Source organism: Amaranthus tricolor, chromosome 10 (assembly GCF_026212465.1).
Source record: "Amaranthus tricolor cultivar Red isolate AtriRed21 chromosome 10, ASM2621246v1, whole genome shotgun sequence".
NCBI lineage: Eukaryota > Viridiplantae > Streptophyta > Magnoliopsida > Caryophyllales > Amaranthaceae > Amaranthus > Amaranthus tricolor.
In genome coordinates this window covers 2649810-2674198 of record NC_080056.1, presented here as the reverse complement: position 1 = coordinate 2674198, position 24389 = coordinate 2649810, and the positions used below count along the sequence as shown (strand labels likewise).

Below are 24389 nucleotides of genomic sequence, written 5' to 3'. Positions count from 1 at the left end.
GTCTTTAATGTTTATTGCTGCTTGTTATGCGTAGGATAAAGGATTAGGGACGTAAAAAATGGAATAGTGCAACCAAAACCAAAAAAACACATGGCAGTACGATTTTTAAATAGATTCACTTTATGTTGAATTTATGATCAGAGTATATATATTAGGTCAGAAACTTTTTAATTTGAGTTAATTCATTTTAGATAATTAAATTGAAAATCTTAACTTGCACTTACAATTAGAATAATTAAATTAAAATAAATAAATATCAATTTTTTCGACTCTACAAAAGGCCTAAATTATTATAGTGAAAATTCATTTTCATACATGGAATCAAATTATTGTGACAGAAATTTTAAATCAAAATAAATATATTATAATTTCAGTAAGAGTTTCCTTACTCCTTATATGCTACAAATTAATTATTTGTGCTAACATAATTTTACATGCATTACTTTGTCACACCAAAAAAAATGAACATAATTTGCATTCTTCACATTTGAACAGAACATGAAATAATAGTTGGCCTGTCATTTTGGATAAACAGGTCTAAATCTATAGTCTTTCGTAAATCATTATTTTGTTGATTTTCGTTTTTTGTTGTACCTTTTAATTTCTTAAAATTATCAATGGCAAGTTTATATATACTTCTATTAAGTTTATTTCAAGGGCAATGCATGTCTTTACCCCTTTTTAGATAGGGAAGAGAATAGAGGTGTTAATTCGGGGCGGGTGGGGTTAGAGTGGGTTTAATGGAGTTGGTCGGAGCGGATTAAAGTTCGTTTAGACTTGATTCTCCCAAGTAATTAAAAAGTTCATTAATGATCTTTTAGACCAATTTTATATTCCGTTAGATCGACCCACATATATATATATATATATATTACATATCCACAAATTGTTGTGATCTCTTTGATGACCGTCTCTATTTGGCTAGGTCCAAATTTTTTTTTAACAAAATTCAAATCGTTAACAAATGTGTAATTGCAAGCTTATTCGGTAGAGTTTTAAAATACTTTAAGTAGGCGTTAATCATGTCATATAAAAAATTAAAAAAACATAAAAATATTTTTATGAAAACTGAGCCCAATAATGACTCGGTCCGACCTGACCCGACCCTTTACATCTAAGCCGATAATGATCTAACCGTTATCATGTTGACCCGTTAGTAACCCGTTTAAAAATAATCTAATTCTTAACCCCTTAGATCAACTCGCTCGGATAAATACCTCTAATCTAATGCTGTGGTAGCTATTAGAAAAACAGACGATAGAATTTTTTTTAACGGTCTCCTAAACGAGAGTTAAAACCAAGAAAATTACTCCCAATGAGTCTTGACTTGACTTTGGCAAGCGTGAAAAATGGTCTTGTAATCCTGGTCTGCTCACTATGTATGCTATTGCTATTTGCGCCCACCACAGGACAAAACTACCAAAAGTACTCCCTATTGCCTATTCTCTATTCCCTTCACACACTCCTCTTCTTTTTCTTTCTTCTTTCTGTGGTATCCTCATCTCTTTCCTACTGATTCTTCAGATCCCATTTCTCCTTTTCTTTTTCTCTCTTTTTTTTTTATTTTTTTCTGTTACTCTGTTTTCCCCCCCTTTTCTACAATTTCCCCTGTTTTTCTTCCTTTCAATCAATTCTATAGCTACCCAATCTTCATTTTGTTCTTGTTTCTTGAATCTTTTTTCTGGGTTTTACCTGATTTAGGGTTTTCTTCCTGAAATGTGTTCCTTTTGAATTTTACAGACCTTCTTTTTCAGGTAAGCTGCCAACTTTTTTTTGTGTACTGGGTTTATTTTTATCTGCTGTTTAATTTAATATTTTTTTTTGTGTTTATTACTTCCTCACATTTTTTATATGCTTTACATTTTTATGTTTAATGTTCCTCTGTTTTTTTTAACTGACTTTGCATGTGAAGGAAATTTAATGCATTGTCACATTTTTTTTGTTTTTCAAAGATGTGGTTTTAATGTTTTTTTTTGGTTTCTTGCTTTTTTGTTTTTTTTTTGTGCAGATTTTAGCTCCTGAGATCTGTTGATGCTTTGAACTCTGGTCTTCTTTACCTAACCATTGAAGTTTAAGTTAGGTTTTCTTTGAATCTCCTCTTGTTCTGATAAACCCATATTCCCATTAATTAGGTTTCCTTATTATTGGTCAATTTCAAAAAAAAAAAAAGAGAAAGAAGAAAAATATAATAGTTATTGAGTTGAGTAAATATGTTGGTGGGCTGAAGTCTGCTCCTAGATTTAAGGAATAAAGTTCAATTACAAAACTTTCTAGCTAAAAAGTGTATATCTTGGGAGTATTGTTTGAACCCAGAAAATGCATAAGCCTCCTCAGGATGATTTCTCTCTTAAAGAGACTAATCCCCACCTTGGTGGAGGAAAAATCACAGGAGATAAGCTTACAAGTACTTATGATCTTGTTGAGCAAATGCAATACCTCTATGTTAGGGTAGTAAAAGCTAAAGATTTGCCTAGTATGGATGTTACTGGTGGTTGTGACCCTTATGTGGAAGTTAGACTTGGTAATTATAAGGGTACGACCCGACATTTCGAAAAGAAGAGTAATCCTGAATGGAATCAGGTTTTTGCCTTTTCTAAGGATAGGATTCAGGCTTCTGTACTTGAGGTCACTGTGAAGGATAAGGATGTTGTTAAGGATGATTTTATCGGTCGTACTTTATTTGATCTTAATGAGATCCCGAAGAGGGTACCCCCCGATAGTCCTTTGGCACCACAGTGGTATAGGCTTGAAGATAAAAAGGGCGAAAAGTCGAGAGGAGAGTTGATGTTAGCTGTTTGGTGGGGTACTCAAGCCGATGAGGCATTTCCTGAGGCGTGGCATTCGGATGCTGCTACTGTTAGTGGGAGTGATGCACTTGCTAATATTCGTTCGAAGGTGTATTTATCGCCTAAGCTTTGGTATCTTAGGGTTAATGTGATTGAGGCTCAAGACTTGGTTCCAACCGACAAAAGTCGTTTTCCTGAAGTGTATGTGAAGGCTATTCTTGGAAGCCAAGCTCTTAGAACTAGAGTCTCACCGACTAGGAACATTAATCCTATGTGGAACGAGGATCTTATGTTTGTAGCTGCCGAGCCTTTTGAAGAGCCATTGATTTTGAGTGTAGAGGATAGGGTTGGGCCTAACAAGGATGAAGTATTGGGGAGGTGTGCAATTCCATTGCAATATGTTGATAGACGGTTGGATCATAAACCAATACTCTCAAAATGGTTCAATCTTGAAAAACATATTATTGTGGATGGTGAAAAGAAGAAGGAAGTCAAGTTTGCGAGTAGAATTCATTTGAGGATTTGTTTGGAAGGTGGTTATCATGTTCTAGATGAGTCAACTCATTATAGTAGTGATCTAAGGCCAACGGCTAAACAATTGTGGAAACATAGCATCGGAGTTCTTGAACTTGGTATCTTAACTGCACAAGGATTGATGCCTATGAAGGTGAAGGATGGTCGTCCGACTACTGATGCTTATTGTGTGGCCAAATATGGTCAAAAATGGGTGAGAACGAGAACTATCATCGATAGTTTCAGCCCGAAGTGGAACGAGCAGTATACGTGGGAGGTGTATGATCCTTGCACTGTCATCACTGTTGGTGTCTTCGACAATTGTCATTTACACGGAGGAGATAAAGGTGGTGGAGCAAGAGACTCGAGGATTGGCAAAGTGAGGATTCGTCTTTCGACCCTCGAAACTGATCGTGTGTATACACATGCATACCCGCTGCTCGTATTGCACCCAACAGGAGTGAAAAAGATGGGTGAAATCCAATTGGCTGTGAGGTTTACATGTTCATCATTGCTCAATATGATGCATATGTACTCTCATCCATTGCTTCCGAAGATGCATTACCTCCACCCATTAACTGTGAGCCAACTCGATAACTTGAGGCACCAGGCCACTCAAATTGTTTCTATGAGGCTAAGTCGTGCTGAGCCGCCTTTGCGGAAAGAAATAGTCGAATATATGTTGGATGTGAGTTCTCATATGTGGAGTATGAGACGAAGCAAGGCGAATTTCTTTAGAATCATGAATGTCTTGTCGGGGATACTCGCCGTAGGAAGATGGTTTGATCAGATTTGCAACTGGAAAAATCCGATCACTACTGTTCTTATCCACATCTTGTTCTTTATTTTGGTCATGTACCCGGAACTGATTTTACCCACAATATTTCTGTACTTGTTCCTCATCGGAGTATGGTACTACCGATGGAGGCCAAGGCATCCTCCCCATATGGACACTCGTCTTTCTCATGCAGATTCCGCTCACCCCGATGAACTCGATGAAGAATTCGACACATTCCCAACATCTAAACCGCCTGATATCGTAAGGATGAGGTATGATCGATTAAGGAGTATAGCCGGGAGAATCCAAACTGTTGTGGGAGACTTGGCAACTCAAGGTGAAAGGCTTCAATCTCTGCTCAGCTGGCGTGACCCACGAGCTACTGCACTGTTCGTTATCTTCTGCTTGGTCGCTGCCATCGTTCTGTACGTCACACCATTCCAAGTTGTGGCTCTTTTAACCGGGTTTTACATCTTAAGGCATCCTAGGTTCCGTCATAAGCTACCGTCAGTCCCCCTAAATTTCTTCCGAAGGTTGCCTGCTCGTACAGACTCGATGTTGTGAGGTTGATGCTATCGGTTAGTGGTGAAGATATTAGATATGAGTAATGGGTATGCTGTTTTACCCCCCATTTTCTGCAAAATCTTAGAATTGTGGTTTCAATGTTTTGTGTATGTTGTATAATCCTTGGACTTGGACTGTATGTTGAACAAATACATGAGAACTGTGTTTTTAAGTATTGATCTTCATCTAATATGTATTTTTTCTGTGTTTATTGCTTTATTATTGCTTAATATAGTGAATAATGTCACAATTTTCAAAGATTATGACTATAAAACATAAGTACTCTTATTGTCTTATGTCCCTTTGATTTTGATTTTCCTGCATTGCGGAAATCAAAGGAACAGAGAGAGTATTGATAATGACCGATGATTGAGTGTCATTCACCTATACAATGGTATGACTTAGTTTGCTACTTAGGTGATTTGCACGAATATTAAAAAGTAGAGAAAAAATTGTTTGAATGAGAACTAAAAAAAAGTGTTATGGATCAATTTTATAAATATTAAAAAGAAAATATAGCAAATTAAATAGTTTAGACAAAAACAAAATAGAAAATATAGCAAATGCAATTTTTATTTCTGTACAAATGTAATTTCTACTCACTAGAAAAAGAAAGTAGAAGCATTTGATATTGAGAGACAAACTTCAAATATATAGTAGAAAGATATTAGTAGTTTGGTATTACAAAAACAAATAATTTCCTTTGAAAACATCCGGCTAGTTTGGTAGAATGTCAGAAAGGTGGATCTCAGGTTGTTTAATTATTTACTTACCGTGTTTTGTTCCATGTGTTTACAATTAAAGATCTTCCTAACCAACACCTTCTCGTTTGTTAATAAAGATATACTCCTATTAACTTAATACCTCATATAGTTAATATTTAGAATTTATCACTAAATTATTTTTCAAAATATATTATATTGTTCTTGTCTTTTTTTTTTCTTCTTAATCTACTATTTTAAATAAGTTATTGTTCTTGTTAATTAGATGAGTTCAAATTAGACTAAATGATTTGATATTCACCCCACTTTATAATCAAATCTGATTTAACCCGACTTAAAAATAAATTTATAATTACGTAAAAACCAATGTGGACAGAAAATTCAATTTTAAACCGACTAATCTACCCGATAACCCAAATGAACACCTCTATTCTTAACGAACACCCATGGTGCCTCCATTATTTTGGGAAAGCAACATGTTTTAGTTTAGACAAGTATTGTAGTTTCATTATTACTTTTTCAATTTTATAGGTTTTGCTACATTTTCATTTTAGTCTATTTCATAGGATTTATTATATTTTTATTTTTGGTCATGACACATACCTTATCTTTAATTCTCATTTATAAATTTAATTTATCTTTTCGTCTCATCCACACATTTTTATAGTCAAGTGCTTATTCTCCAAGAAAATGTACAACCAAAGCTTGAAACAAGGCCAGAAACATCGTCTTGGGTATTAATCTTTTCTATAGATAATAAAAATTAATAAACCATTTAGCTTTATTCTGTATCATTCATTGATCTTCGTATCTTTTTTTATCTTGCCTTTTGTTTTGCTTTGTTTTTTTTTGTATGGTTTTTATGTTTCCTATAGACCAAATGGATTCAGGTGAAACCTGTAGCTAGGCCAGAGAAATGTTAATCCGACTCGTTACTAAAATTTGAACATGGATCATGCAATTGTAAGTAGTTTAATTATTACAAACGACTATTTCTGTTCTAATGAAATATTAACGGTTTTTAAAATAAGAGTTTTTACGATAAAATGTTGCAATTCCGATGAAATAAAATGTTTAGTGGTATGCTATAGGTGTGCCTAATCTTTAACATAGTATGCTTTGGCCTTTGTGTAAGGGGTTACAACCCAAAAAGGAAAGTTGATGGTGATGACTCATAACTGTAACACCCAACAAGGATTGCTTTACGCAGCACTCAGCATATATAGGAACGGATCTTTGTAAGGGCGGCCCCTACAAACTTGTGTTATTTTGTGTCTTCTACATTTTCAGTTACTCTGAGACTGTTTTAATCGTATAATTGGTTTAGGTTCAATAAATATTTAAAAATATTCTGACGTAATAATTTTAAGACTTAAAAGGACAATTTTAAAACTTAAAAAATTTAATTTTAAAACTTAAAAAGTCAATTTTAAAGTTTTTAATAACAAGACGGTTAAACAAATTAATTATATAGAAGTAACATGTTATGGGGTTTTCATCTTCTCACTTTGCCACTATTCCTCTGCCTGCCTTGCTTCGTGCTTATCTATCCTTTGTCATTTGACCCATTTTTTATTTAATGTGTCAATATATTTGTTTCATTTTTATTTGTAGACATAATGATATCACTTTTACTTTTTGTATTTTCTTATTTCTAAATAATCTACTATTTTAACTTATTATACTTTATTTTTTAGTTTTCGTGTCAAAATCAAATGAGGTAAAATGGCTAGATGAAGAGTATATACTTCTACTACTTATGCAAAATGTAACCTCGCACAAGTCAAGTACTTCATTGATAAGGCACCTCGTCTAATAGAGGCTAGGCCTGATAAGTAATGGTGTTTTTGCCATATATAAGATGTCGGATTGTATGGAAAGTGTATATTGAGACGAATTTATCAAGATTCTACATGAATATGGTTTTTTATATATATTGATGAGAAATCGTAGTCAAAGTTTGACACTAAAATTTATAAACTTTATTTAAGAAGAACGTATGAAAACGGAGAGAGTAGAACCTCAAGACTTATTTGCTTCTTCTCTAGAATGTTTCTATTTTACTCAAGGAAATTAAGGTAAGGTTTTTGCTAATCACATGATGTTAGGTTTAATTACAATGAAAAACACTCATACTAGGCTACTCCATGTTTCAAGAGATAGTTATTCTACTTTTCTCTTAATTCTTAATGATGATTAAAAAGGTCATTAATTGAACGTTTACATTGTTACACAGTTAATCTTTGATTAATTAATTATTTAACTTAGCTTCCTTAATTATTAATGATTATTATTAAGTAACTCAATTAGCAAAGGTTTGCAGATCACATTAGCCACAGAAAATAAAGAATATAATATGTTGATTTCATAGCAAAAGGTTAAGATTGGACAATGGAGGGTTCCTTCATTCATATTTCCTCCAAGCTTCCCAATTATTCCACCACATTCTCCATCCGAGAGAAAGCAAAAAAAAATATCAGAGCCAGGTTTCGATCCTGGGACCTGTGGGTTATGGGCCCACCACGCTTCCGCTGCGCCACTCTGATTTGTTGATATGTAGTTAGGTGATCAGTTTTATATTAGAGAAATTCCATATGGTAGCATTAAATTTTTATGAAACGCTAGTGATAGCACTTTTGTAAGATTTTTCCACATGGTAGCATCCAATTTATGTCTTATCTAATTGTCGTAGCATTTTCTGTTAAATTCTTGTCAATTTCCGTTTAATTTCACCAGTTTAACGTTTCTACCCTTATTAAGTGTTGGTTGTTGTCTTTATGATTTGCCCTAAATCATTTTTATGCTCTCAAATATTTAATTTACCTTTTTGACGTTTAATTCGCCGTTTAATTAATCAACACTCTCAAATGCTTAGGACAATTTATAAAAACAACAAACAACACTTAATAAGGGTAGAACTAGAAACGTTAAAATGGTTAACTAAAGGAATTTGACAAGAATTTAATGGAAAATACTACGACATTTAGATAAGGCATAAACTAAATGCTAATAGGTGAAAAAATTTTACAAAAGTGCTACAACTAGCATTTCATAAAAATTAGATTGCACCATGTGGAATTTCCCTTTATATTATCTAACAGCCGTCTGCGGTGGCTTCTGCCCACGGAAAAGGAAGGAAACTGGACTATATTAGTAAATGTTACTGATCCTCTTCATTTTTCACCTTATTGATGAATAAAAGAAAAGGTCAATTTGACGTTTATACTTTCATATATCTAAGAATTTTTTATATCATTTAAGATTAATTATTACTTCTATTGATTATAGTTGCATATGTAAAAATTTAGTATTGATTCAGCTGAATTTAAATCTTGTTGTCCTTTTCGATTCTCTCCTTTCCTCAATCTACCGTATACTCAAAAAATAATTATAGTAGCATACAAAAATTTATTAATGATAATTTTCTTTTCCATTCAACAAATATGTTATTTTAAAAAGTTAAATTATAGGTTTCTTTTTCAAATGGGAAAATTTTATAAACTAATACAAAAAGTTTGATAATTAATACTATATCTAATTGAAGTGTAAAGTGCATTAAATTATTTTTAAAAATAATTATAACAAAATATAAAATATTTAACTTATAACAAAAAGTTAATTTACATATCATAAATTTCATTTTTACTATATCTATTAAATTTTAATTTATTTTGCAACATTTAGTTAACTCCTATACAAAATATTTATAATTAGTCAGAAGCCAAGTTAAAAATACGATAGTCAACTAGCTTGGACTCGATGTAGCTTCACCAATGATCAAACATTGAACCAAAAAAGTATAGGTTTAACTTGTAGCATAGAAATGAAAAATTTGTAGAAAGTCTCCTACTCTTTTGTGGGTTGAATTTAGATTAAAAAAGTCTAATATAGCAAATTGAATGGGACATATAAATATCTAGCTGGCACCAATATTTTCTCCCATGCTGTTCTAACTTCCAATTATCTCTACAGACTATAGACTACAGACCACATATCACAATGCAAGAGTCTAAGACTACAGGAGGTTAAAGACAATAATTCCTTATTATCTTTTCTTCCATTTATCCATGGAAAGTTCTGATATTTGCGTCACAGGAAATAAGAGTATAAAGACTCAATAACGTCATTTCGACATTAACAGATGTATATATACAAAGCTAACAAGAATCCTATTAGACATCAAAATTATTTTTTAACATGGCGTATTTACAGAAAACTGCAAGTTGCAAGATGTGTTCAGTCGGGAAGTTAATTGTCGAGCGAGAATGCTCAATGCAGTCCTCAAATTTCCTCATAACAGCTTCAATTAAGTTTGCATCATCTTATTAGAAGTAATCTTTTGTGTATCTTGTATATTTTGCATATTTTGCAAAATCTTTTTATTATTAGTAAAATATGGTATAGATTATTTAGTTTCCAAAAGTTGATTATTCCGTCTTGTATTTATTCCCCCAAAATCATTAATGAAGGCAAGGAAATCATTTCTAATATGGTATCATTGCCTAGGTTTTGATCACTCCTTTCATCCTTTCCTTTATTCTTGCCGCCAACCACCACACTTGGTGGTGCCGCCACTTCTCCCTCCTCTCTTTTCTTTCTTTCTTGTCTCTTATCATGGCTTCTTACACAAAATTACACCCGGCTACATTGGTTACTAACATTAAAACTTGTGTTCATTCAACTTGATGACGAAGGCACGAATTTCAATACTTGGGTGACTCTCTTTAAGCTTCATTGTCAGGCTCATCTTGTAGATACACATATTCTTCCCGATGACTCTACTAAAGCATCGGTTTCTAAGGACTCCGAATGGCAACATCTTGATGATATTGTCTGCAAGTGGATTTATGGTACTATTAGTCCTTCTCTTCTTAAATCAATTGCTCGTCCCGATGATAGTGCTTTTGATGCTTGGACTTGCATTGAAAATAATTTTCAAAACAACAAAACTTCCCGTATTCTTCATCTTGAGTCCAAATTCAATGATATTTCCCTTGCTAATTTCCCGAATGTGAAGGCTTATTGTAATGAACTTGAGAATCTTGCTACTTCTCTTAACAATCTTGCCACTTCCATTTCCGACAATCGGTTGGCTCTTCAAGTTCTTCATGGTTTGACTACCGACTACCGTACTTTTCGATCCTTGGTTCAACACATGTCTCCTGTTCCTTCCTTTGATACTTTTCGATCCATGTTAGAATTGGAAGAACATTCTCACAACAAAGAAGTCTTCCTCCCATGAGTTGGCTCTCTTTACTACTCCCAAACCTTCCTTCATTGAACATTCTGAAAATTTTGAACCTCGGGATACCCCCAACCACCGTGGTGGCCAATCAAGCCGCGACAACCACCACAGCCACAATACACATTCTAGACAACATGTAATAAATTCAAGAGGGCACCAAAATAGCAGGCCCAATCGTCCAGGCCCACCTTCATTTCACCCATGGAATCATAAAAAATTTGAAACAATTAAGCAATTTAAACAAAAAAAAAAAAAAGCTTCGGGTAAACTTAATTCCAAAAATAAGCGTTTTTATGTCCGAGCCTAAGGTTACGTATGTTCGTAGTTAATAACTACGAACAAAAAAAAATTGGTCAAAAAAAGTCAAAATTGATTGTCCGCACTTAAATAACTGCGAACAAAAGTGAGACAATGTCATAACGTTAGAAGGGACGGGAAAAAAAACATTGTTGTTCCATGAATTCTACTTTTCCCTATCCCTTCAAACGTTATGACATTGTCTCTCTTTTATTCACAGTTAGTAACTGCGAACAAACAATTTTCATTGACCAATTTTTTTGTTCGCAGTTAATAACTGCGAACATATCTAACCTTAGGCTCGGACATAAAAACACTTATTTTTGGAATTAAGTTTACCCGAAGCTTATTTTTTTTATTTTTTTGTTTAAATTGCTTAATTGTTTCAAATTTTTGGAATCATTCTCCCTTCCCATATTAGGCTTCTCCTTTTTGGGCCTAGCCTCTATGCCCCTTCCCTATTAACAATTGGGCGCATCAGAAACATGCCACTCCTTCTCACCATGGGCCTTCTTTTGCTGGGCTTCTTGGACCAAGACCTACTCACAATTTTCACACAAGTACTTCTTCCTCTCCGGGCTATTTTCCTACGGACCTCGATCAAGTCATGCATACTTTATCTTTATCTTCTCCAGATGAGCAATATTACATGGACACCGGCGCCACTTCACATATGACTCGATCTCAAGGTAATTTATTTTATTATTCTTCTTTCAAACATCCTTTAAATAATGCTATTTTTGTTGGCAATGGTCATATGATTTCGGTTCAAGGTCACGGGAATATTTCCCTCACCTCTTCTCCTAACACTCTTACTCTTAAAAATGTCTTACATGCCCCTCAACTTATTAAAAATCTCATCTCCGTTCGCAAACTTACTCGTGATAATATGGTTTCTGTTGAATTTGATCCTTTTGGTTTTTCTGTGAAGGACTTGGCCACGGGGAACCTCATTCTGAGATCTAATAGCACTGGTGATCTCTATCCTTTCCAATCAACACATAGAGTTTTCATCCCGATTTCTACATCTTCGGCCTTTTTGTCTTCTAGTATTTGGCATTCTCGCTTAGGTTATCCGGAAAATTGTAACACCCCGAGATTTTAATGACGTAATTATTTAATATTTTAATAACTTTTAAAGATTTTACAATTATATTTAATTATTTTTGAATTAGTTTAATAAATTTCTTTCATATACAAATTCAAACATTAACATACTTATATTAAAAATAAATTGCGATAACTAAAAAAAATAAAGAGGTTCAAATCGAAATCATTCTATTTATTAAAACTTGTGAGCACACATAAGTGAGCTTCTTAGTTGGGCACTCCAAGAAGATAATCTAGAAATAAATAAATAAATATCAATTAATTAATTATAAATAAATAAATATCAATTAATTAATTAATAAATAAATAAAATAAAAAGAGGTGTTAGGGTTTTAAGTATTAAACCTCTATTACTCCCTCATTTTCAAACAAAAGCAAGTAGCACACCTTACTCTTCTTCTCCCTCACTACCTGTGTACCTCCATCAACACCACCAGACCACGCCCCCGTAACCGGTAGCAACAGCCAGCATCCACCCTCCACAAGCAGTAGGCGGTTGCACCCAGTCGTACTCCTCCCTCATGGCGGCAGCAACAGTTGCGTCTCCTCCTCCCAACAGCAGCAAGCTGCTGTGACGCCAAGGCAGCAGCACCACGTAGCCTTTCCTCCACCATTTTCGTGCTCCACACCACCACAACAACCACCTATACCCTTATTCTTTTCTAGTTTTCCCATTGTGAGTCATCTCTTCTCTTTTCTCTAATTAATTTCTAGTTTTATTTGGAGTTTTATCAAGTGTATTGAGTTTGATGTTGGTTTTGTGTTAAGTTCATTGAATCTTTTTGTGGGTAAAAGTTTGATGGATGAATTGGACAAAGTTATGTTTTAGGGTTTGAAGTATATGATTAGAAATTATGGGTTGTGTGTTAGTTTCTTTGAATCTTACTATGAGTAATAATTAAAGGTGTTATCTTTGAAATTAGAAATGATGTAGGCTTTCATGCTACATTTTGATGGTGTATTAGTTTTATTGATTCTTGCTACGAATAATGGTTAAAAGTGTTATCTTTGAACATGAAAGAACTAGAGTTTGAATTTAGAGATGAAATCACTAATAATGTGTGTTTACGCTATATTTTGGTGGCGTGATGATTGATTAAATAACCTTAAAAGTTGTTTTAAGACTAAGTCGATTGGTTATTGTTGTGATAATTAGTAATGGTGATAATTTTAGTTGACTAAGAAAGTGATTTTAGTTGTTAAATTGGAAATAATAATTGCTAATTGTGTGGTTTGATTGTTGTGAATTACAAGTGCTCATATTAGGTTGTTATTGAACTTATAATGCATAATTTTTGTAAGGCCATGGGAATAATATCAACTTATTGTAGACTTGCGGTGATGCTCGATTATAGCCTTCCTATCTCTGGATAATTTAGCTAAAGATGTCGCGATCCGATTGCTTTAAGAATTGTCATCATGTCATATTAGTGTTATATTTTAACATTGTGCGACTTAAGTGTGAATGGTTGTTTTATTTTGAGATAATGTGAACCGTTATAACTCAAAGTTAAATGATGTAAGGAAACCATTCACATAATCCTTTTTTTTTCTGTTGTTGATAGAAAGACTTGTGTTATTGTTAAATTAACGATTATAATTGGTGTTGAATGAGTTGGGTACGTGCTAGAAATAATTGAAAACTTATCGTGAATGGATGATAGTGGTTACTTCGGCTTTTAGCTGGTATGACAAAGTAGATAAGTGGACTTATTAGTTCTACTCCTAACTTATATAGGCGCTCAATTCATAAGAGGAAGGTAAAACTTTAGTTTGGTGACTTTTGTGACTTTGGTCGTGCAGTGACGCTTATAGGTACGTACACGCAGTAACGAACCCTTATATACAATTTGCTTTAAGACATTATTGTTTATTGTGATAATATACATTGTATCGAAACTATGAGATATTAGTACGTACACGCAGTAATTAATTATCATATTCATCGTTTCAAAGTATTATCCATATTTCATGATTATATGCATCATATTAGAATTATAGAGCGCCAGAAAGTAAACTATGCTAGTGTATAGTCACAATGGTGATATAGGCAAGTAGAATGAAAGCATTAGAAGACTGTGAGAACAAATTTCTATATAGTAGAGAACGCACCATGGTTATGTGTGGTATCGAAGTGATTTCCTACTTATTGAGCCTTGATCATCATTAGTTGGCGTGACTCAACTGGATTATGTCCGATTGATTTAGTAGTCCCCTAGGTGAGACCCGACGGGATCACTGTAAGGGGGGTATGAGCATGCTTGGGTCATTGGGTGCTGGATAGCTGATACCGCCCCTTGACTGAGGTGTTACCATGCGGGCCTTGCAAACCCCAATATGGTGGTCTCTTCATTGGTTTAGTACCCCAGTGTGTTAGTTTTTCCCGAAGGTAGGACCCGAGAGGGTCAGCTGGAGGGGGCATGAGCTCATACTTTGCCATGGGCGCCGGATGGCCGATAATGCCTTTGGCCGTGTCACTATGCCATGAAGTGGAGAAAAGATCCACAGATAGAATGTTACTCATCGATAGAAAGTTTATTCATTCATAGAAAGCTTACACATTGATAGAACGTTTACTCATTGATAGAAATTTATTCAATGATAGAGTAGTTTATGCTAGTGAGAAGTGTGCCCAAGTTAAGTTACCTCAAGGGAGTTACCAGTCCCAAAGATGGACTATGATCACACTTACTCTAAGATAGACAAGCTCTATAAGGTCATGTGTTAGGTAGTCTGTTAATGCCTTGGCTGAGTTGATACTACGCGTGTTTTGCAAGAGTTTATATTTTGAGAGGAGGAGTGTGAAGACCTACATTCTATCCCAACAACACATAGTTCGGGTTGGAAAGAACGTAATGAGATTAAGAAGTATAAGTGGCCGATAAACGATTACTATCTGTGCTTGTGTCTTATGAAATCATCTTATGTTGTTGTATAATATAATGTTATCTAGTAGTTGGCCTTATTATATTTGATGCTAGTTACTGACGTGCACATGTTTGTGTTATGTTTGGTTGTTGATGACTTTCTATGATTGTCCTGCTATGACACATTGGCCTTTGGTCTAATGTCGAGCAATAGGAGAATCATAGACAGGCATAGCAGGTATTGCAGTTTCTTTTGCATTGCCTTGCATTGAGGGAGAGTGATTAGGGCGAAGCATAACCTGTATCATACAGTTATTTTTCGATTTTGTAGCTCTTGTTTATCTTTTGTAAACTTTGGTTGTATATGTTTTGTTATGAGACCTCGTGTCCTCCCTTGTATATTTGTATTTCCATTGCGTAGTTTATAACTTTGTATGGTTTTAAGGAGTTAAGTCATTTTAAAACGCAAGCGTTGACACTGGAACCACGATCCACGCTTGGCATGTTGATTTGAGAAGCCGACGACGAATCATTCCGCCTTGATATAGTTTTGATAGGTCGTTGATGCCTTTCCTTTATTAGATTCTAAATAACTTTTGTTTTTCTACAAAGGCGCACAGTTTTAGAGCAGATGCTGCCGAAATTTCCACTGACATTTTAAAAGTTTATTATTATTTTATTTATTTATTTTAATGTAACACCCGAATTTCCTCCCGTCCTTTACGGTTTTGGTTTCGTACAAGGGTTCGGAAATTCAGGGGTGTTACAGAAATGCAATTTTGAATTCCTTGTATTCGTCCACTTCTATAAAATGTAATAAAAATCCCTCTTTTGTGTGTCATTCTTGTCTTTTGGGGAAACATGTTCAATTACCGTTTGTTCGTTCTCAATTTATAAGTAATCGTCCATTTGATATTATTCATAGTGATGTATGGACTTCTCCTGTTTCAAGTCCTTCGGGCTACAAATATTATGTTCTTTTTCTTGATCATTACACTAATTTTTTGTGGACTTTTCCTTTATTTCGCAAATCTCAAGTGTATGATATATTTGTGAACTTCTATGTTTTTGTTCATACCCAATTCGAACTCAAAATCAAATCTTTTCAATGTGATCATGAGGGTGAATTTGACAATAAATTATTTCATAATTTTTGTAATAATCGAGGTATTCATCTTCTTTTTTCTTGTCCTCATACATCTTCCCAAAATGGCAATCCAAAAGAAAAATTCGTTCCATCAATAATATTATTCGTACTTTATTGTGTCATGCTTCTCTCCCCCCGTCTTTTTGGCTTCACGCCTTAAATACCGCGACATATCTTCTTAATATTTTTCCTTCTAAGTTACTTGGTAACCTTACCCCAACCCATTTACTTTACAATAAATCACCTTCTTATACGCATCTTTGGGTTTTTGGGTGTTTATGTTTTCCTCTTATTCCCTCCACCAAAATTCATAAATTGCAATCTCGTTCGTCTCCATGTGTATTTTTAGGCTATCCTTTCTCTCATCAGGGTTACAAGTGCTATGATCTTACTACTCACAAATTATTATTTCTCGCCGTGTCCTCTTTGACGAATCCAATTTCCCCTTCTCCAACTTTTCCACATACAACACCCAAGCATATGACTTCCTAGACTCTTCTCATCCTTACCTTCTCCTTCAAAATCAACCTAGCCCCATTCCAGCACAATCTGGGCCTACCGTGCAACCCAGCCTACCAAGCAGTTCCCCTCCCTTCCCTACTGTTTCGCCCAGCCCAGAACCATCCCCACCCAACAGCCCCCTCCCTCACCTACTGGCCCTGGCCCAAGTCAGCACTAATCTACCCAACTCCCTTCACCACCCTCTTCCCATGGCATCACTACAAAAAGTAAAAATGGTATTTTCAAACCCAACCCCAAATACACTTCCCATACCTTCTCTATCTCTTTTTCTTCTCTTTTCAAAAATCTCATCCATGCCCTCCGTGACCCGAACTGAAAACAGGCCATGCAGGAGGAATTTGATGCTTTGATTGAGAATAATACTTAGGATCTTGTTCCTTGGTCCCCTAATACTAATGTGGTTCGTTCTTTATGGATATTCCGGGTAAAAACTAAGTCCGATGGTTCTTTTGGGCGCTATAAGGCGCGTCTTGTTGCTGATGGTAAGTCTCAACAGGTTGGCATTGATTGTGATGAGATTGTTAGCCCAGTCGTCAAACCCGCTACCATTCGCATTATTTTGAGTCTTGCTTTGGCTAAGTCCTGGTTTATTCATCAGTTGGATGTGAAAAATGCTTTTCTTCATGGTAACTTGACTACAACTGTATATATGCATTAGCTTTTGGGTTTTCGTGATCCCACTCATCCTGATTATGTTTGTCTCCTTCGCAAATCACTTTATGGTCTTAAGCAAGCTCCTAGGGCATGGTATCAGTGGACAGTGGTTTGCTGATTTTGTGACTAATATTAGTTTCGTAAACAGCATTTCTGATTCTTTCCTATTCATTTACTATCATGGGTTTGACATTGCATATTTGTTATTATATGTGGATGACATCATTTTCATTGCCCCATCCGATACTCTTCGCCAGTCCATTATGTCTCAATTGAGTTCTGAGTTTGCTATGAAGGATTTAGGTCCTCTCAGTTATTTTTTGGGCATTGTTGTTTCTCGAAATTCTGTCGGTCTTTTTCTTTCTCAGCAAAAATATGCTACTGAGATTCTTGAGAAAGCCGGTATGTCTCAATGCAAGCCTGCTCCTACTTCTGTTACTACTTCCAGCAAACTTTCTGCTGATGCTGGTTCTCCTTATAATAATCATACCTTATATCGTAGTTTGGCTGGGGCTTTGCAGTATCTCACTTTCACTTGACCGGATATTTCTTATACTGTTCAACAAGTCTGTCTTTTTATGCATGATCCTCAGGTTGCTCATATGTCTGCTCTTCATCGCATTCTTCGGTATATCAAGGGCACTCTTGATCATGGACTACAGCTCTATAAGTCCTCAATCTCTTCTCTTTTGTCCTACACCGATGCTGATTGGGGTGGTTGTCCTGACACTCGTCGTTCTACCTCTGGCTATTGTGTTTTTCTTGGTGATAATTTGATTTTTTGGTCTGCTAAGCGCCAACCTACCGTTTCTAAGTCCAGTGCTGAGGCTGAATATCGTGGAGTAGCCAATGTTGTTTCTGAGACTTGCTGGATTCGAAATTTGCTACTTGAAATTCATTTTCCCATTCATACAGCTACTCTTGTTTATGGTGATAATGTTAGTGCTGTCTATTTGTCGAGTAACCCTATTCATCATCAACGCACTAAACATATTGAAATGAACATACATTTTGTTCGAGAAAAAGTACAACGTGGGCAAGTTCGGGTTCTTCATGTTCCATCTCGATATCAGATTGCTGACTTTTTTACCAAGGAACTTCCTAAGATTCTCTTCGATGATTTTCGCTCCAGTCTCAACGTCCGTCAACCTCCCGATTCGACTGCGGGGGTGTATTAGAAGTAATCTTTTGTGTATCTTATATATTTTGCATATCTTGCGAAATCTTTTTATTATTAGTAAATATTGTATAGATTATTTAATTTCCAAAACTTGATTATTCCATCTTGTATTTATTCCCCAAAATCATTAATAAAGGCAAGGAAATCATTTCCAATACATCTGCGATTCAAAAGCGATAGTTTAATTGCAGATTCAAAGCCAGAAAATAAAAGACAGCACACAAACTAGAGTATATACATTCAAAGTCAAAAGAAACATAACCATGAGTATTCAACTCATGGAGCACTTAGAAGCATATGAATGGGTTAGATTAGGGATGAAGTAAAGGTCCTGTTTGGCTAACAGGCTACCTTCCCTTTTCTAAAGTTTCTTCATTCCGTAATCCTTTTTAAAAATAATACTTTTACTACTATTGTATTGTGCCATCTTGTTTCGAACTTCTATACCCACCACTAATCAACTTCCTGCTAAATACCCTCTTTATTCTTAATAAGGAAAGATCATTTACCTGAATCTTTGTTGCGTTTAAAGAAACGAATAAGGTTTTTAAGTACTCATATTAAATCCTAGATACTTTAACATAACATAAATAGACTGTGAATACCAAAAATATAGAACGTTCAATAAAAAGCTTAGTATGTCACTTGGACATACACTAGTCCGAGTACCACCCTCAAGGCCTCGACCAATGATTGAAGTATTCTTCCATCCCTTTGAATTTGCTTTTTTGATAAGGTCTGACAATTTTTGACTTATTCTCATCACACATTAATCTCTTCGTTCATCTCATCAAAAGTTTCAAAATTTTTGTGTTATGCTCCTCTAAACTCAGCCAAATATTAAAATAGAACAAGTTAAATACAGAGGTGCTTTTACCATTTGGAGTGAATTCAACCAAATTCAAACATATTTGATTTTCCATATTGCATCAATCACACCTATAATTTATAAATTCTATCAATTTTGAGTCACAACTGAATTGCGGAACATAGGGCATTCCCTAAAGACCAAGTGAACTTGATGGAGTCAAAGACAAAACACTGATCAATTTAATGTAACAGGACTTATAACTCTATTCTAAGATAAAAATTTGAACTTTTAAGTGAGGCAACAATTTCAGTAACTGTCTAACACCATCCACAACAGCTAAAGACTCCCCATCATAGTGTAGAAATGTGGTAAAGATCACGATCGGTCGATTGTAGTAACAGAATATAATGCGGTTATCGTAACGCTTAAATATCGGTCGAAACAATAAGATACTCCTTTGTACGGCCCAAAACGCGGATTGTTACACCTTTACCACGCGGAAAATATCGGTATATTTTTTTGAAAACCTTTACAATGCAGACGACGCGATGTGATGCGGCCTTGATTTTAAACTATGCTCTCCATCAACTATAATGCAAATTTGTAGGGGCAAGAGATCAAAATAAAATGATGATCAATTAAGTACTTAATTAGCTAGCAGCACTAACCATCTTAGGAATGCTCCTCCCTCTTAGCATCTTAGTTGCTGCATCTACAAATGCTTGTGCCGCTTTTGCATATGCTTCTGCTTCATCTGCTTCCCTGGAAGCTTCTTCAGCTTCTGCCATAGCGGCCTCCGCCTCAGCTACTGCACGATAAGCAGCAGCGGCAGCTTCTTGAGGGGTCACACTGCTCATGTTTGCAAGCTCTTCATCAATCTGAGATTTTAGCCTGTATCAGTATAAGCTATCGTATAAAGATTTTTCTTTGGAAATGAAAAGGAAGAAGAAATATTATGCTTTCATTTTCAAATACCAACAAAGCCAAAGCCTTGATCCCAAAACATAATATCAGATACATGAACCAAAACAATTCATTGTGAGATTGTCAATAACAATACAGAGAGACAAGCTTCCAAGAGAACATATATTGCAGGAAGAATGAGTTAGTTGAGACATGTACGTTAAGATGGATTAAAGGACATCTCCCGAAGAATATATTTCAAAAAAAAGGCATAAGAAAAGATTTTGGAATTGTAAATTTCGAAGACAAACTAAGATAATCCTTTATGTTAGTCATGCACAACGAAGATCCACACATGCACCAATTAAAAATAATTGTAGAAGGTTGAAGCAATTTGTAACTACATCGCTTCTTATAGTGCACATTGCTCAACTGAACAACAGGATAATATTGAATCCTCCATCTAAGAGATCCATCATTCAAGTAGCTTACAATTCATGAGAAGTTTAACTAAAATTTAATCTAGGTATTGGCTACTTGATGCAACGCCACAGAAAATATCAGCAGGTACATAAATACTTCAACACAGCAAGCGTTGAGAAAAGAAAAACAAACATTGTTTAAGTGATGAATGCTATATAAACAACAGCACAGCAGTCCATCAGTGATCACATACACCTCCAAAGTAAAATATCAAAACGTATAGAATGACTGACAACTGAGTCAAAACTGCATAATCAAACACACAACAAATAGAGCAACAAATAGCAAGTAACACTGCTTCCCAAGTTCTGCTATAAACTCAACTCCGCATAAAATTCACCGAGTACTTACTTTAACGAGTTTTCCACTTGATATCAAATACTTCATATTTGCAGACAATACGTGTTTGAAATCTGGAGGTGTCCAACATTGGTCCTACAGAATAATCAAAAAGTTATAGCTTGTACCCTCAAAAAAACTATTGAAGGTTGGATAAAAAAAGGATAAAAACGCAAAGAAAAATGTTCATCAATAGAATACAAACCAATGCAAATCCAGAGTTTTTATATTATTCTAAAATATTTCATTATACAGAAATAAGGGTTAATAATCAACTACTAAGTACCAACCCCAATCTACTTACAAGGCTTAGAAACAAGGGGGCATCAGAAAAGGTGATCATGTATACGTTGTTAAAGATATTTTTGATGAGAAATTTTTTAATTAATGATGAAACCTTGGTAGACATCATAGGGATGAGAGGTTCCTTGAAAAGTCCAGCTATCTAACTGCATTGGTATACCATTCTCCAATACATATGGCAAGAGGTCAACAATGTTCTCTAGACTATGACATGACATTCAATACATAGTGCTACAAAAGTAACAAAATACATACTTAAGCCTCAGCATTGTAATGACTCGTGCATCTAACAGATTACCTCTATGTATGAAGCAATTGCAGTTTCATTAGAACCACCAGGATTTTTCGAGTTGGCTACAGCTTCCAATATAAGTCTGTCCAGCCTACAATACATAGAAGCATAAGATGAAGAGTATGAGAAGATCTTAGTAAATAACGGTTATTTGTGAGGTTAATAAATCACTCTTATGTGGTTGGATGTGATAGGGTGACAGTTTTATTATTTTACTTTATATTTTTTGGTTTCATTTATTTTAATATTACTATTTTTTTTGTTTTTTTGTGGTGATTTATAAATCACGGTTATTGATTGAATTTTTCGAATAGTATAGCAAATTCTTCACAGTAACTAGAATTACAGCAGTGGGATCTGCAACTTCAGAGTTCAGATGAACATGATTGTATCTAACCTTTCAATGGACCTTTCTGAGGGAATTGAAATCCGTGCATGAGGCTTAATATCTGGCATCTCTTCATTTTGAGGAACATCACTAGCACTAGAAACGTTCTCCTCTTGCTTAACAGTTGTGGATTGCATTGGAACTCTTTTATGCTTCACCCCTGACTTTTTCCTGGTCTCAAATCCACACGGCATCATATTCATGTTTCTCCACTTGTCCTAAGCAACCCATCACAAAAAGAAGTAGCAACAAAAACATCACAAGTATCACAAGACACTGGTATTTTATAATCAAACTCATATTAGTACTCAAGACACCCTAGGTCAAAATGACCTACAATATCTGTAATTATATGCAAGTCTTCTTCAATAAACATTCAAGTGTAGCTTGAAGGTCTATGCAAGTCTCCCAAAAACAAAATTTCACTTTCTCCCACTATAACATTCCATTACCCAACACTATTAGGTGACTCTCACCTAGACGGACCTTACCTTTGTAAGGAATAAGTTGCTTTCAATCAACCTCTTTTTCATTCGGTGGTAGGTTAGAGAATTTCTTTAGGTATAAGGGTTGAGAAACCAAACCACGTCATAAGGGTGAAAAAAAAACACTCAACCGCGGTCTAATCCAACCCATGATTTTTTTTTGTTTCCAATTGACCCTCAGATAAGAAATGCACGCCATTTAATATTTTAATATAATCTATTATAATTCAAAATAAATTAAGGTATAATGTAATACCTTAATATCCGCATTAGAGCGTAAATACAAGATTCTACTAAACACAGGATCTTTAGCAATAGCACTCCACTTCCCAGTCCCATGTTTAAGAACCCCAGCTTTCAGGGCAGCTTCTTCTTCCGCAGACCATTTCTGCTTTGGAGGACCCATTTTCACTGACATGGTACACTATCTCATCAGTCTCTTACTCAAAATATTTATAAATTACCCTAAAACACATCATCCACAAAAAAAAAAGATTAACACAAAATTTGAAAAAAAAAAAAATCAATTACGAATCAAATTTTTCTTTGATAAATATATACACAACTCAATGTTTAGTAACATGTTTGAAAATCTAGCAGTAATTCGGATAAAGATCATAAACCATACAGAGTTTGAACACAAATTAAAAACCCTAATACAGTAATACATAGCAGTAATTCGGGCAGGAAACGAAAGTGAAATCAACAAATTAGCATGAACGAAAAGCAAAAAAGTCAAAAGGAAACGGTAGATTGATAGGGAGAGAGATGTACCAGAGGATCAGGTTATGGTGATCGAATGCAGAGTTAACACTTAACAGAAGTAAAAAGAACGATGAAGATAAAAGAACAGGGGATGGAGTATCGAGGATCGAGATGCACAAGAAAACAGAAATACTACTCATCAATCGGCCTCTCTATTGTGAGAACGTCTTTACTAAAGACGATTCTCAAAAGTCCAGTCTATTACATTAATTTATAAAAAAAACTAAAGCGTGCGTGTAATTGTAATGTGAAAAGTTGCATAATATATTTGGAGTTATAACAATATTTATTTATTTGGAGTTATAACATAATATATTTGGTATTATACCAGCATATATTTGAGGATTATAACATAATTTACTTGGGTTATAACATAATATAATTTAAGCTATAACAATATATATATTTGAGGTTATAATATATTATATATGAGGTTATAACAACATATATTTGTGGTTATAACATATTATATTTGGGGTTATAATGGTTTGTGTTTGAAGATATAGTATTTTTATAACACCAAATATGTTATTTTATAACCCCAAATAAATGTTGCTAGAACTCCAAATATATATTGTTATTACTCCATATATATTATATTATTACTTCAAATATACAACTCTAAATATATTATGTTATAACCTCAAATATATGTTATTATAATCCCATAAATATTATGTTATGACCTCAAATATATATATATATATATATATATATATATATATATATATATATATATATATATATATATATATATATATATATATATATATATATATATATATATATATATATTGTTATAACTTCAAATATATTATGTTATAATCCAAAATAAATTATGTTATGAACCTCAAATATATGCTGGTATAACACCAAATATATTATGTTATAATCCAAAATAAATTATGTTATGAACCTCAAATATATGCTGGTATAACACCAAATATATTATGTTATAACCCTAAATAAATGTTGTTATAACCCCAAATATATTATATAATTTTTCAGATTACACATACACGCGCGCGTCAGTTTTTTTTTTAAAATTAACATAATGGGCTGGGCTTTTGAGAACCGTCTTAAGAAAAAACAGTGTCAAGTAAGAATTGTTGTTCATAAACACAATTACACAATACAAATTCTTCTATAAGACGGTTTCACTATAAGACATTCCTCATAATTAGATTAAATACCCAAATAATAAAACTAGTGTTAACTACAACACAAACACAAAT

The 24389-nt window shown here is 34.3% G+C and overlaps 2 protein-coding genes across 3 annotated transcripts; one reads left to right on the top strand and one right to left on the bottom strand.

Annotated features, from left to right (window-relative positions):
• Positions 1 to 1384: 1384 nt before the first annotated feature.
• Positions 1385 to 4826, top strand: LOC130826296 (FT-interacting protein 3). Its single transcript, XM_057691907.1, has 2 exons — positions 1385 to 1754; positions 2009 to 4826. Exon 2 carries the CDS (start codon positions 2317 to 2319, stop codon positions 4639 to 4641), a length of 2325 nt encoding a protein of 774 aa, XP_057547890.1. The 5' UTR covers positions 1385 to 1754; positions 2009 to 2316; the 3' UTR covers positions 4642 to 4826.
• A 14438-nt stretch (positions 4827 to 19264) lies between these two features.
• LOC130826295 (telomere repeat-binding factor 1-like) lies at positions 19265 to 23326 on the bottom strand. Of its 2 annotated transcripts, none has more exons than XM_057691905.1 (7): positions 23164 to 23326; positions 22646 to 22800; positions 21914 to 22122; positions 21523 to 21607; positions 20934 to 21017; positions 19865 to 20074; positions 19265 to 19784 (listed from the first exon to the last, which is right to left on the bottom strand). In XM_057691905.1, the coding sequence occupies exons 2-7, from the start codon at positions 22793 to 22795 to the stop codon at positions 19764 to 19766; spliced, it is 759 nt and encodes a 252-aa protein (XP_057547888.1). In that variant the 5' UTR covers positions 22796 to 22800; positions 23164 to 23326; the 3' UTR covers positions 19265 to 19763. The 2 variants fall into 2 exon arrangements, with proteins under 2 accessions (XP_057547888.1, XP_057547889.1); XM_057691906.1 differs by having other exon boundaries at positions 21914 to 22075; positions 23164 to 23320.
• Between the last annotated feature and the right edge of the window lie 1063 nt (positions 23327 to 24389).

Bases quoted from the DNA above. Each gene is read 5' to 3' on its own strand.
- LOC130826296 (XM_057691907.1), top strand. From the start codon at position 2,317: ATGCATAAGCCTCCTCAGGATGATTTCTCTCTTAAAGAGACTAATCCC.
- LOC130826295 (XM_057691905.1), bottom strand. From the start codon at position 22,795: ATGGGTCCTCCAAAGCAGAAATGGTCTGCGGAAGAAGAAGCTGCCCTG. The intron at 20,075-20,933 runs GTAAGTACTCGG...CTAAAATCTCAG, and splicing joins CAAGTGGAAAACTCGTTAAA to ATTGATGAAGAGCTTGCAAA. The intron at 19,785-19,864 runs GTTAGTGCTGCT...TTTGCATTATAG, and splicing joins GGAGGAGCATTCCTAAGATG to TTGATGGAGAGCATAGTTTA.